This window comes from Podarcis melisellensis (assembly GCF_964234715.1).
Source record: "Podarcis melisellensis genome assembly, chromosome: 18".
NCBI lineage: Eukaryota > Metazoa > Chordata > Lepidosauria > Squamata > Lacertidae > Podarcis > Podarcis melisellensis.
The window spans coordinates 4,148,999-4,163,569 of record NC_138536.1 but is presented as its reverse complement, the minus strand read 5'-3'; the positions used below and the strand labels follow the sequence as shown (position 1 = coordinate 4,163,569).

The window sequence follows — 14,571 nt, the reverse complement described above, 5'->3', positions numbered from 1 at the left end:
TTGTGGTGCTGGAGGAGATTCTTGAGAGTCCCATGGACTGCAAGAAGATCAGACCTCTCCATTCTGAAGGAAATCAGGCCTGAGTGCTCACTGGAAGGACAGATCCTGAAGCTGAGGCTCCAAGACTTTGGCCACCTCCTGAGAAGAGAAGACTCCCTGGAAAAGACCCTGATGTTGGGAAAGATGGAGGGCACAAGAAGATGGGGACGACGGAGGATGAGATGGTTGGACAGTGTTCTCAAAGCTACCAGCATGAGTTTGACCAAGCTGCGGGAGGCCACGTTTGGGTTTCCAAATACAGTAGTGCCTCGCAAGACGAAATTAATCCGTTCCGCGAGTCTCTTCTTCTTGCGAAGCACGGCTATTAGCGGCATAGCGGCTTTAAGAAAAAGGAAAAAAACTCGCAAGACGTTTCGTCTTGCGAAGCAAGCCCATAGGAAAATTCATCTAGCGAAGCGACGCAAAAACCGAGAAACCCTTTCGTCTTGCGAGGCATTCGTCTTGTGGGGCACCACTGTATTTTGGAAGTCAAACAGACTTCTGAGGTACGACTGTATAAATGACTATCGGTCTTTGCAGAGTCGATATCCTTGAATCAAGTCCATCGGTTTCGCCCAATTAAATAAATCGTTTTCCCTGGGCTCCGAATGAACGTGCAATTGCGCCTCACTGCATTGCCACATTCCTTGCCAGGTTGTGCAAAATGCAACTTTGAATAAGTATATATGGCAGGCTTGCTGGGCGACAGGGTTTGAGTTGATAGGACCGAGGGGGCTGCATATTCCCCCCCCCCAAAAAAAGGTTGGGAAAACCGCTGATTTAAACGCCAAAACCCTCAGCGTCTCCTCACCGACTTGCTTCTTCTTTTCCTTGGTCTTGAGGCGGACGATCTGCAGGTAGCTGGTGTTCGTGATGTCGGCCATGACGCTGGCGATCCTGCTCCAGACTCTCAGGAGCGCCCCGCACAGCATATGGTAATGACGCAGACGCGTCCCCTGATGGCATTCTTTCCCTTCCTGAACCACCTTGCAGTTCTGGTTCCTGGAGGGTTGTTTTTTTAGGACGGGGAGGAGGAATAGAAGAGGGTCAGTCATCCACATGGGAAATTGGGGAGCGGCAAAGAGCCTGGGAGAGAACACGCAGCGGAATTTGCCTGCAATCGTAATATAGCAGCGTTTCCGAGCACGATTCAAAGTGTTGGTGCGGACCTTTAAAGCCCTAAAAGCCCTGTGTCCCTGAAGGAGTGTCTCCACCCCCTTCGTCCATCCTGGACACTGAGGTCCAGCTCTGAGGGTCTTCTGGTGGTTCCCTCCCTGTGAGAAGTGAGGTTACAGGGAACCAGGCAGAGGGCCTTCTCGGTGGTGGCGCCCCCCCAACAGATGTCAAGGAGATAAAGAACTGCACAACTTTTAGAAGACATCTGAAGGCAGCCCTGTACAGGGAAGTTTTCAATGTTTGATGTTTGATTTTATATAGAGTGGTACCTCGGGTTAAGTACTTAATTCATTCCAGAGGTCCGTTCTTAACCTGAAACTGTTCCTAACCTGAAGCACCACTTTAGCTAATGGGGCCTCCAGCTGCCGCTGGAGCACGATTTCTATTCTCATCCTGAAGCAAAGTTCTTAACCTGAAGCACTATTTCTGGGTTAGCAGAGTCTGTAACCTGAAGCGTAGGTAACCCGAAGCGTATGTAACCTGAGGTACCACTGTATGCTGTAAGCATATATTGGCTGCGGAAACTCAGCCTGATGGGCAGGATATCAATAATAAAATTATCATTATTATTATTTGATCACTTACAGTTTCTGGAGATCAGAGACTTTATTTACGAAACAACGATTTATGGGATGAGTAAAGATGAAAGAGACAAAAGATCTTGTCTCATGATCAATAGGACTCTGCACCTGATGTCTAGATGATATTATTATTATTATTATTATTATTACTATTGGATTGTTCGCAAGGCGCCTCAGCTATAACCATGGTTTGTTTAGCATGATTAGGTGTGAACCAGGCCAAGAAGGAGCTGGCAACAAAACCACGCTCCGGACTCGCTAGAATCATAGACTTGGTGGAATTCCTACGATGCAGAATTCACAGCTAAGCAAGTGGGGCAGGCAGGTGGGGGCTTGGCCGAGGTTTGTGAGGCTGTTCCCCATTTGACCCGAAGGGCAGGCCTCCCTCGCAAGGGACTTACCACACGGCGTGGTTGCAGTGCTCCAACGAAAAAGCATAGCTGCTCTCCCAGTGCTCTTTGGCTTCTTCCGGCAACACCTGAGGGGAAAGCAAAGCGAGGGAGACTGTGAATCACAGAGCCATGGGCATGGGAGGCACCTCAAAGTTCATCTAGTCCAGCCCCGACTGCAGCTAGAGAAGCCCTGGCAAGTGGAAGTCCAAATTCTGTTCAAAAAAGCTGCTAGGAAAAAGAGGCCGCCAGCTTTCCAAGGTCAGCTGTTCCACTGTTGAACAGCTCTCACCCTCAGAAAGTTCTTCCTAATGTTTCAGCTGGTTCTAAGTTGCTTTGGGCTGCCCTGGGTAAGATAAGGTAAAGGTAAAGGGACTCCTGACCATTAGGTCCAGTCGCGGCTGACTCTGGGGTTGCAGCGCTCATCTCGCTCTATAGGCCAAGGGAGCCGGCATTTGTCCGCAGACAGTTATTCCGGGTCATGTGGCCAGCAGGACTAAGCCGCTTCTGGCGAACCAGAGCAGTGCACGGAAACACTGTTTACCTTCCCGCTGGAGTGGTACCTATTTATCTACTTGCACTTTGACGTGCTTTTGAACTGCTAGGTTGGCAGGAGCAGGGACCGAGCAACGGGAGCTCACCCCATCGCGGGGATTCGAACCGCCAACCTTCTGATCGGCAAGTCCTAGGCTCTTTGGTTTAACCCACAGCGCCACCTGCGTCCCTTGCAGCCTAGAATCGCCTTGGCTATTTTTTCGCTGCTGCATCACGCAATTGACTCAAATTCAGCTTGCGGTGTGCTAAGACCACTGGGTCCTTTTCCCCCACATCCTACTATCGAGCCAGATGTTTTCCCCACCCAGGGGAGCACCCGGCAGTGACTTCTGGCCAGACTCACCCGTCGGTACTTCTTGAGGAGACTCTCCAAGGTCTCTAGCTGGCTGTTCTTGCGGATGTTCGGCTTGTAGAGGCTGAAGTATCTTCCTTTGCTCTGCTCAGCCAGGACGCAGGTGTATTGCTGGCCTCTGATCTGCAAAAGGCAGCCGGGAAAGTTTTTTTGGGGGGTCAACATTTGGACAGGAAGCACGGATTCTTATACAGACACGCCCCGTATTTCGGCCCGATCTAGAGTCCCTCTCTAGGACACACATACGCCCATAATGAAGAAATCACTGCTGGGAGTGAGCGCCCGACTCGCTCCGCTTTCCTCCTCCCTCCTCAGTCCCTATTTCCTTTCGTATTGTGGCTATCAGGTCGGAAGTCTGTGGGCTTACACTCTGTTGTTGTTTTGTTAAAGAATTTTATTAAGTTTTTCAATAGTTATATAAAAGCATAATAAAACACAGACAAAAGAAAAACGAAACAAAAAAGAACAGGTATAATTTCATTCCCTTTTTTTCTTATACATTACTTTCCCGCCTTCCCCATACCTCCCCTCTCTGTATTCCAGTTTCTATTATATTAATTCAGCAAATCCTTCCCCTTAATTTCGTTTAAATTTTACACCCTTCTTTTCTTATTACTTATCCAATTCGGCTGGAAACCACACAGTTTCTAAACCAACGCCATTCTAACACTCATTAATTTTGCAATATTTCTTAAGATAGTCCTTAAATTTCTTCCAATCTTCTTCCGCTGTGGGCTTACACTCTGTGTAAGAAGTGTGGGCTTACACTCTGTGTGTGTGTGTGTTTAATTAAATTTTCTGTTTGACATTTTAGAATACTCATTGAAACAACCTTAAAACATCAACGACTTCCCTTCTCTTTCCATGGTTCATTTTGAATGCCAAAAATCCCTGCATATTTTACATAAAATAAATCATTCAGAATTCTATTATTACATCCATCAAAACTTATTTACCCTGTTGAATTTATCTTAATGCTGCCAGCGTTTTCAAGTGTACACAATTCACCCCCCATAAATTCAATAAACGTTTTCCAATCTTATCTAAACTTCTTCTTGTTGTCTTATTCTATATGCTAGGTCCACAAGCTGTGCATATTCCATCAGTTTTAAGTTGCCATTCTTCTTTGGCTGGGACCTCGCTCATTTTCCCTTTCGGGACTAACAAAACAAGGGCTGCAGTAGTGGCACACATTAAAAGCTTCCCTAACCAGGGCTGCCTTCAGATGTCTTCTAAAAGTCTGCTAGTTGTTGTTCTCTTTGACATCTGGTGGGAGGGAGTTCCACAGGGCAGGTGCCACTACTGAAAAGGCCCTCTGCCTGGTTCCCTGTAGGGCTTTCAAGGTCAGCACTGACACTTTGAATTGTGCTCGGAAACATTCTGGGAGCCAATGGAGGTCTTTCAGGACCGGTGTTATGTGGTCTCGGCAGCTGCTTCCAGTCCCCAGTCTAGCGGCCGCATTCTGGATTAGTTGTAGTTTCCGGGTCACCTTCAAAGGCAGCCCCACGGAGAGCACATTGCAGTAGAAGAAGAAGAAGAGTTTGGATTTGATATCCTGCCTTTCACTCCCTTTAAGGAGTCTCAAAGCGGCTAACATTCTCCTTTCCCTTCCTCCCCCACAACAAACACTCTGTGAGGTGAGTGGGGCTGAGAGACTTCAGAGAAGTGTGACTGGCCCAAGGTCACCCAGCAGCTGCAGGTGGAGGAGCGGAGACGCGAACCCGGTTCCCCAGATTAGGAGTCTATCGCTCTTAACCACTACACCACACTGGCTCTCCAAGTAGTCCAAGTGGAAGATAACCAGAGCATGCACCACTCTGGCCAGACAGTCCGCGGGCAGGGAGGGTCTCATCCTGCGTCCCAGATGGAGCTGCCCTGGACACAGAACTGACCTGCGCCTCCATGGACAGCTGTGAGTCCAAAATGACCACCAGGCTGTGCACCTGGTCCTTCAGGGACACAGTGACCCCCATTCAGGACCAGGGAGTGGAGGACCTAATGCGACCCACCTCTAGCCTCTCTGCCTAGCTCCTGGCCCTCCTCTCCCCATACCGCATCCCTCATTCGCCTTGCTTGGCATCTGGAGAGGGATCTCCTGCATGGAAACGTTTCCACGGACTCTGGAAAAGCCTCTCTCTTGCCTGAACGGAGGCGTGAGCGAGAAAGGATGCCAAGAAGCTAGCCTGCTGCGTGGAGGAAACGCTCCTGTTACATCTCCACCCTCCTTGACCTTTTTTTAAAATAATTTTTATTGAATGATTTTATGTTACAAAAAACAATACAGCCATACTACCACTAAATATACCGTATTTTTCGCTCTATAAGACGGACCAGACCACAAGACGCACCTAGTTTTTGGAGGAGGAAAACAAGAAAAAAATATTCTGAATCTCAGAAGCCAGAACAGCAAGAGGGATCGCTGCGCAGTGAAAGCATCAATCCCTCTTGCTGTTCTGGCTTCTGGGATAGCTGCGCAGCCTGCATTCGCTCCCTAAGATGCACACACATTTCCCCTTACTTTTTAGGAGGGAAAAAGTGAGTCCTATAGAGCAAAAAATATGGTAATTAAGAAATAAAAATTACATACATCGATATTTAGTTTGTTATTTGTTATTTACCCTCTTATTTCCTCCCAAACATTGCATACAACAACACACATATGTGCAGACACACCCACGCACCCACCCACAAAATGATAATAATAAAAGTAAATATTTTTTCCCCTTTTATCTTCCAAAAACTTTTCTTCAACTTTGACTTCCTGTCAGGTCCCTTTGCATATATTTTAGCTTTCATTTGAATGTACACAAAACAATAAACCTTTCTGTACAATTTTTCTAATACATTCTGAAAACAGAATAAATCCTTAATTGTTATCCACCTCCTTTTAGTCCCTAAAATGGGATGGTTAGAGAAGATATGTTCAAAAATACAGTAATAGTTTTGACTCTGTGCTAGCATTCGAGTGATAAAGGAACTAAAAAGATCAAGGAACCCTCCTCGCCCTTAAGCAACCTCACCTTATAAGACAGGTAGAAGCCATCCTGAGGACCCGTGAGTTGCAGGGATTTCTCGTAGGCCTCTTCCCACTTCAGGCCTCTGTCGACGCTGATCTAACGAGGGGAGGAAATTAAGAATTACAAGGGCACAAGGAGGGAGGGGTCTTGCAGCCGGTGCAGGAGGCAAGAGTCCTTCGCCCAAGAAGGATAGGACATTTTTTATGTATGCCTCAACAGCAGCAAGAATACTTATCGCAAAGTATTGGAAGACAGAAGAACTACCCACCGTGGAAGAATGGCAGATGAAAGTTATAGATTATATGGGACTGGCAGAGATGACCGGCAGAATCTGAGACCAGGGGAAAGAGACGGCGGAAGAAGATTGGAAGAAATTTAAAGATTATCTTAAGAAATACTGTAAAATTGTTGATTGTTAAGACGATGTTGATTCTGATTTTAAGGGGTTGCTAGCTGTAATTATTATGTAACATGAAAAGAAAGCTTAAAAACTCAAATGAAATTAAGGGAAGGATTTGTTGAAGAGAATTAATTAAGAGATTGGAATGGAGTAAGGAGAGGCATGAGGAGGTCGGGAAAGTAAGTTTTATGAACATAAGGGAATGAAGTTATACATGTGGTTTTTTGTATGTATTTTTTTATTCTTTTCTGTTTTTTCTTTTTGATTTTTGTGATTTTTATTTTATATAAACTTCTGAAAATGTTAATAAATATTTTATATATATAAAAAAGAGTCCTTCGCCCAAGCTCCAGGCTCAGTTAAGTGGCTCAAAGGTAGCTCTGGTCCTGATTTATTAGAATTGCAGAGCTGGAAAGGGACCGTGGGGCTCATCTAGCTCCACCCCCTGCAACGCAGGTTTCTTTTGCCCGACGTGGGGCTCGAACCCGCAACCTTGAGGATCAAAGAGCTTCCTGCTCTGCCGACGCAGCCGTATCTGTTCTGTGAGAAGCCAGGATGTGAAGCCTCCGGGAAATAAATAAAAAAGGGGTTCCCGCGGCCAGGGATGAGTCGCTGTGCTCACTGGGCCTTACTCTCCTGTGCAGATCCTGCTTTGGCTAATGCAGAGTTAACCCCGACTCACTCAGTGTGCTTTCCTGCTGCCCAAAAGGCAGGCGAGACTTTTTGCAGAACACCTTCCCTGTCCAGAGAGGACCGGGAGTGACCCTGCCTTGCTGGGTGGTTGTGACGATAAAATGGGAGAGGCGGGTGGCGGGGAGAAGAGGCAGTTTGGAAGATATACGGTATCTTTATTGTCATCGTCCCATGCAGAACAATGAAATTGAAAAACTACATTAAAAAACTACATAAAACTACCACAAAACTACATAAAACTACATAAAACATTCAAAAACCCCTAAAAACTCTGAAACCCCATTTTAAAATACGCTATACTATAGAGACCCCTTATGCTGCGTTTAGAACCAGAATTGCATTTGGGTAGAAACTGTTTCTCAGGCGGCTAGTCCTGGCCTTTATAACCCTGGACCTTCTTCCAGAAGGCAGAAGCTGAAAGAGATCATTTCCGGGGTGCGCACTGTCCTGCGCTATCTCTGCCGCTTTCTTATGGCACCTGGAAGCGTAGATTTGATCCAAGGTGGGAAGAGCGCACCCAATTATTCTCTCTGCAGTCTTTACAACCCTGGACAGCATTGTCTTTTCCCCTGGCCGTGCAGCTCCCAAACCACACACACAAACCATAAGTTAATACGCTCTCCACAGTGCAATGGTAAAATGCCATCAACAGGTCCTTTGAGAGATTGTTTTTCCGGAGGATTTACAAAGATGGAAATTTTCTCTCCCGCATTCTTACCTTGTAGAAGACCACCTGCCCGTCCTGGGGGTGCCCTGGGGTCAGGAAAACCTCCTTACTCTCTTCGTAGATCTCATCGATGCCGGGGGCCAGGTCTGGCGGGGAGAGAAAGAGGGGAAGGTTTAGAAAGCCCTGTGATGGACAGAATCCGCTCCCCTGCCATGTCACGCCAGGGGGAGAGTATTGGGTTTCCCATTAGCTCACAAGCGCCATCTAGAGTCACATAGGTATAGTGCACTTAAAACGTTCTATTTGCAGCTGTATTTCCACAATTCCAGCTCTCACTTCCATACATCACTCCTGGGAAAACCATAGCTTTAACTATACGCACCTTTGTTGGCAGGGTGATGTCTCTGCTTTTTAAGATGCTGTCTAGGTTTGCCATCGCCTTTCTCCCAAGGAGCAGGCGTCTTTTAATTTTGTGACTGCTGTCACCATCTGCAGTGATTATGGAGCCCAAGAAAGTAAAATCTCTCACTGCCTCCATTTCTTCCCCTTCTATTTGCCAGGAAGTGATGGGCCCAGTGGCCATGATCTTCGTTTTTTTGATGTTGAGTGAGAGCTGGACCATCAAGAAGGCTGATGGCCGAAGAATGGATGCTTTTGAATTCTGGTGCTGGAGGAGACTCTTGAGAGTCCCATGGACTGCAAGAAGATCAAACCTCTCCATTCGGAAGGAAATCAGCCCTGAGTGCTCACTGGAAGGACAGATCCTGAAGCTGAGGCTCCAAGACTTTGGCCACCTCATGAGAAGAGAAGACTCCCTGGAAAAGACCCTGATGTTGGGAAAGATGGAGGGCACAAGGAGAAGGGGACGACAGGACGAGATGGTGGGACAGTGTTCTCAAAGCTACAAACATGAGTTTGACGAAACTGTGGGAGGCAGTGGAAGACAGGTGGGCCTGGCGTGCTCTGGTCCAGGGGGTCACGAAGAGTCGGACACAACTAAATGACTAAACAACAACAACATCCACAATTCCTCCTCCTCACTCGTCCGGTTTCCTTATAACACTCAACGTTTCTCCATATTATTATGTGTTATTATATATGTTGTAAGCCGCCCAGAGTAGCTGGGGAAACGCAGCCAGATGGGTGGGGTATAAATATTATTATTATTATTATTATTATTATTATTATTATTATTATTATTATTATTATTCAGCCAACAAAAGACACTGGTAGATGACTGTACCTGACCTCAGGGCTCAGGCTGGGTGGGAGAAGCCTGTGGAAATTTAATCCACAGCAGCAAGAGGTCACTGCATACTGCTAATTCTTACAAGCTTTCGGGAAAGAGACAGGATCGCAATTGGGTCTCTGGTGTTGTTTGTGTGCAAGAAATCTTTCAAAGTCTCCCCTCCTGGCTGTCTTGGCTTCCTCTGCCCAATCACAGCACTCCAGGCAAGGCAACAGTGAAGGACCCCTGGACAGTTAAGTCCAGTCAAAGGCGACTCATCTCGCTTTCAGACCAGGGAGCCAGCGTTTGTCCACAGACAGCTTTCCGGGTCACATGGCCAGCAGGACTAAACTGCTTCTGGCGCAACGGGACACTGTGACGGAAACCAGAGTGCATGGAAAAGCCGTTTACCTTCCCGCCGGAGTGGTACCTATTTATTTACTTGCACTGGTGTGCTTTCGAACTGCTAGGTTGGCAGGAGCAGGGACTGAGGTCCATTCTTAACCTGAAACTGTTCTTAACCTGAGGTACCACTTTAGCTAATGGGGCCTCCCACTGCCACTGCGTGATTTCTGTTCTCATCCTGAAGCAAAGTTCTTAACCTGAGGTAATACTACTACTACTACTACTAATAAGAATAAGAATAAGAATATCCTTTATTAGGCATAGCAAACTGCCCATTATCAAACAGAACCTGAGGTACTATTTCTGGGCTAGTGGAGTCTGTGACCTGAAGCGTCTGTAACCTGAAGTGTCTGTAACCCGAGGTACCACTGTACAGGACATTCACCAAGTCCAGTAGAGCTTAATTGACTGAGGTAAAGGCTAAACTGGGAGCAGAGATCTGGGACCTCAGAAATCCTGTTATGGAGCATAGGGTTTTCTTGGGGGGGGGGTGACCTCAATTGGAGGGTGCTTACCCAGAATTCCCATGTCATATTTGCCATCCTTCTTATCCCTCTCGATCAGGTAGTCGAACGTGTCGCTGAAGTACTGGAAAAGGAGGTTCTGCTTGTGGACTTCCAAACCCAGGATGCGGTTCAGGAACTTGCTGATGGAGCAATCTGTGGAAATAATAATAATAATAATAATAATAATAATAATAATAATAATAATAATTTTTATTTATACCCCGCCCTCCCCAGCCAAGACCGGGCTCAGGGCGGCTAACAACCAATAATAAAAACAAGTTGATTAAAATACAATTTAAAAGATTAAGATACAACATTAAAACAATTAGGGAGCAATCTCTTCATGGGAGGAGAAAGGAAAAAGAAAGAGGGGGAGGGAATCACACTGATTCTGAGCCAAAGGCCAGGTGGAACAACTCTGTCTTACAGGCCCTGCGGAAAGAAATCAGATCCCGCAGGGCCCTGGTCTTATGAGACAGAGTGTTCCACCAGGCTGGAGCCATCACTGAGAAGGCCCTGGCTCTGGTTGAGGCTAATCTAACGTCCTTAGGGCCCGGGACCTCTAGGGTGTTGCTATATATGGACCTTAAGGTCCTCCGTGGGGCATACCGGGAGAGGCAGTCCCATAGGTACGAGGGTCCTAGGCAGCAGCACCTTAAATCTGACCCTGTACTCCACCGGGAGCCAGTGCAGCTGGGTGAATATGCTCCCATGGCAGAGACCCCGTGAGGAGCATCGCAGCAGCATTCTGCACCCGCTGGAGTTTCTGGGACAGCTTCAAGGGCAGCCCCGCATAGAGCGAATTACAGTAGCCAAGCCTGGAGGTGACCATCGCATGGATCACAGTGGCCAGGTCAGGGCGGGAAAGGTAAGGGAAACGAAAAACCGTCTTTCTCTCTCACACACATACACACAACCCTTTGGAGAACTGGCTTGGTGGACCTGCCTCCCGCTTTGCAAAAAGCAGGAATGAAGCAGGGAGGTCTGGGGGCTGAGGCCTAGGAAAACACGCTTCCGTACTGGGGTTCAATATACTGTAATTTTCGCTCTATAAGACGCACCAGACCACAAGACGCACCTAGTTTTTGGAGGAGGAAAACGAGAAAAAAAATATTCTCAATCTCAGAAGCCAGAACAGCAAAAGGGATCGCTGCGCAGCGAAAGCAGCAATCCCTCTTGCTTTTCTGGCTTCTGGGATAGCTGCGCAGCCTGCATTCGCTCCATAAGACGCACACACATTTCCCCTTACTTTTTAGGAGGGAAAAAGTGAGACTTATGGAGCAAAAAAAATACGGTAATTTCAGATGCAAGCACAAAGGGAAAACGACGGGACAAAAGGCTTTGTGTGTTGTGACAATAAATCACAGGGCAAGGTTGTTTTTCTGGAGAAGAAGCGGATCTGAGACAGTGCGCTGCGACGCCTCAAAAGGAAACCTAGTTTGTGAATGTAGGGGGCTTCGTGCATTTGCTCTGTCTTTCAGAGTAACCTCTGCTTGACCACAGCGCCACCTGGTGTTGAAGTTTTATAATGCATCTAAAATGCTGGTTTTTTTTTTACTATCGTAGCTGAGTCCCTAGAGTCGGGAGGGACCCCAAGGGTCATCTAGTCTAACCCCCCGCAAACGCAGGAATCACAGCTGAGAAATCCCCTGCAGCCAGAAGCGTACCTTTTTCCACCGCCACGTAGCCGTACCGCATCTCTTTGCAGCCGATCCCGACCGAGAGGAGACTCAGCTTCATTTCTGTCGGGGAGTAGAGAGCAGCGTTAACCCTCTTATTGGCTTGCAAGCAGGAGGAAATAAATCTGAAGTCCCAAATGCCTCAAATGCAGACCACTTGCTCGACTGCACCTTCAAAAAACCCACTGGTTCCAAGTCACAAAAATGAAAAAGCCCAGTATCTTTTAAACACCTTGCAAAACCATATCAAAAAATCAGAACTCCTATTAGAATAAACAAGATCCGTTTCAAATACTGAAATACTAAATAAGATGGATAACAATGTGTAATAGAAAAAGGAGCATGAAATTAGGTTAAAGGTGTGTGAAAGAAAGTAATAGAAGTGGAAAGAAATTGCAATTGAGTAGATTGGAAGTCTAACACAAAGGTGGGGTGAGGAGTGGTGATGGGAAAAGGAATTATCTGTGGGATTGAGTGTAGGTACGTTTGAACACTCTTTAGGATTGTATGAAATGTATGTTTGTATGCTTGTATATATGTGTATTAATGCTAAATTATTTTAACAAGAAAAGCAATAAAAGGAAAAAAAGAAAAAGTCCAGTGCTGGCGGTTGCGGTGACCCTTCCCAGTAGGTCTTGCCCCAGTGAGGCAAGTCCCCGCCTTCCCACCGCTCTCAAAAGCTCCTCCTGCTGGGTCCTCCCTCCATCGTCTTGTCTCTCTCTGCTCTGTCCTCTTCACTCCTCTGCGTGTTCTGGGAGACCAGAGGGGAGCTTGAGACACCCAGGACTCTTCGCCAGCCTGACTCCTCTCTGCCTCTTGGGTCTCTCCCCTCTCCTGCCTTTGTTTCTGCCTCCGATTCTGGACTGCTCTCTGCCACCGACTCTCCCCGCTCACTAAGGCCTGTCGCCTCTTCCGCTTCTGACACCTCCTTGTGGGATGCAATCCACTGGGAGCAGTCAAGTACAACATTCCTTGCAATGCTAGAGAAAACATTTGAGGGAATGTTTGGTCCAGCCAGTTGCAACATCCTTGTTCCTTCTGGCTGGAGCATCCTTCCTTTTGCATGTGATAGAAGGTGGGCGTGGCCTCACCTGTCCAGGTAACAAAAGGACGAGTCACGCAGCACACCTCTCTCGTTCCTCTTTCCCATCTTCCTTTCGTCCTGTGAAATGCAGTAACCGCTAGCCTGCAGTCACTAAGTAAATATCCCTTATGGGGTAAACCTGTTTGTATATGTTTGAAGCTGCCTGCCCTCAGGGATCAAATTGTGCTCTGCCTGATTATGAGTAAACTTCTTTTATTGACTGTGAGTAAGATTGTGGCATGCTCGCTTTGGCACTGGCAGTTCGAAAGCACATCAAAGTGCAAGGAGATAAATAGGTACCGCTCCGGCGGGAAGGTAAACGGCGTTTCCGTGCGCTGCTCTGGTTCGCCAGAAGCGGCTTAGTCATGACTGGACCTAATGTTTAGGGGTCCCTTTACCTTTACCTAAGATTGTGTCATCTTTATTCTTTCAAGAGGGATTCAAGGGAACTTACCAGGAACGTACAATTCAATCTGAGACAGACTGATTGTGTATTAGTGAGAGGCTCACACGAGCCTGCAGCTAGCTGTCTGCTGTGCATGTAAAAAGGGGAATGTAAACTCTGCTAAGCGAAGGAACTTACTAGCGCAAGTTAGGAAGGATATTAATAAACAATACAGTGGTACCTTGGGTTAAGTACTTAATTCGTTCCGGAGGTCTGTACTTAACCTGAAACTGTTCTTAACCTGAAGCACCACTTTAGCTATTGGGGCCTCCTGCTGCCGCCGGAGCCCGATTTCTGTTCTTATCCTGAAGCAAAGTTCTTAACCTGAAGCACTATTTCTGGCTTAGTGGAGTGTGTAACCTGAAGCGTATGTAACCCGAGGTACCACTGTATATCCTCTCCTGCCACCCTGAACATTCCCACACTCCTCTTCCCGATCTTCTCCCTCATCCCACCGCCAATTCCTGCGCTCTGAGCCTTCTTCCCTGGGCTGGGGGGGGGGTGTCCCCCCAGCTGATTCCTCCCAGCATTCCTCCCAGTCCACAACAGCTCCTCTGTCCCAGGAGGAAGGGGTTTCGAAGAGGCAGTGGCAGAACATCCCGACTTGCGGCTCGCTCCCTTAACCGCACCAGCTGAACCGTTTCCCTTTATGCCCAACCTGCATTCTTGCCTCCAGCTTCCTTACCGTGGAAGAAAGCCGCGTCTTCCCTCGGATACCCCTTGGGCACGGGGACTTTGTTCTCCGTCTGGTTGCTGATGGTGTGAAGGACCTTGACGAGGGCTCGGGACCCGTACTGGAGAGGGGAAGGAGGGTGAAAAGGATCAGGTCCTGCACAGGCGTTGGGGTACAAACCCACCCCCCTTTGCCCCATCAAAATAATTAAATGAAACGCTTTGCAGCCCAGAAAATCAAGATTCTGCCCCAAGGACAACTGTAATTCCGTTGTGCGCTATTTGATCGTTCATATGTAGTATTGCTCTATTTAGCACAGCCTTGGTTCTCGAACACCTTGGAACTCAAACCACTTGGAAACCAAACATGGCAAACTGTTCCGGTTTGCAAACTTTTTTTGGGAAGCCGAACATGCTCCGTTTTGAGTGTTATGCTTCCGATTTGAGTGTTATGCTGAGGTATTTTTGCTATTTATTTTGCGTTTTTTGCTTTTGCAGCTCCTTTTTGTTTTGCTTTTGTGACTGCGTGGAACCCAGTTCAGCTACTGATCGATTGATTGCGTGACTGCGGTCCATTGTTTATTGCTTTCATGTTATGGATCAACGGTCTCGTTTGATAGTAAAATTCATGTCAAATTGCTGTTTTAGGGGTTGTTTTTAAAAGTCTGAAACGGTTTAATCCG

General features: G+C 47.2%; 1 protein-coding gene across 4 annotated transcripts in view; it reads right to left on the bottom strand.

Moving 5' to 3' along the window:
- The window catches only part of SBNO2 (strawberry notch homolog 2), a 109,704-nt gene that overhangs the window by 2,926 nt on the left and 92,207 nt on the right, over window positions 1–14,571 (bottom strand). For all 4 annotated transcript variants that reach the window (XM_081895380.1, XM_081895378.1, XM_081895379.1 and 1 more), the window contains 8 exons: window positions 13,902–14,010; window positions 11,676–11,750; window positions 10,018–10,161; window positions 7,921–8,015; window positions 6,113–6,205; window positions 3,084–3,215; window positions 2,198–2,274; window positions 851–1,041 (listed from right to left, as the gene is read on the bottom strand). In XM_081895380.1, coding sequence (XP_081751506.1) covers window positions 851–1,041; window positions 2,198–2,274; window positions 3,084–3,215; window positions 6,113–6,205; window positions 7,921–8,015; window positions 10,018–10,161; window positions 11,676–11,750; window positions 13,902–14,010 — 916 coding nt within the window. The remainder of the gene's footprint in view (window positions 1–850; window positions 1,042–2,197; window positions 2,275–3,083; window positions 3,216–6,112; window positions 6,206–7,920; window positions 8,016–10,017; window positions 10,162–11,675; window positions 11,751–13,901; window positions 14,011–14,571) is intronic.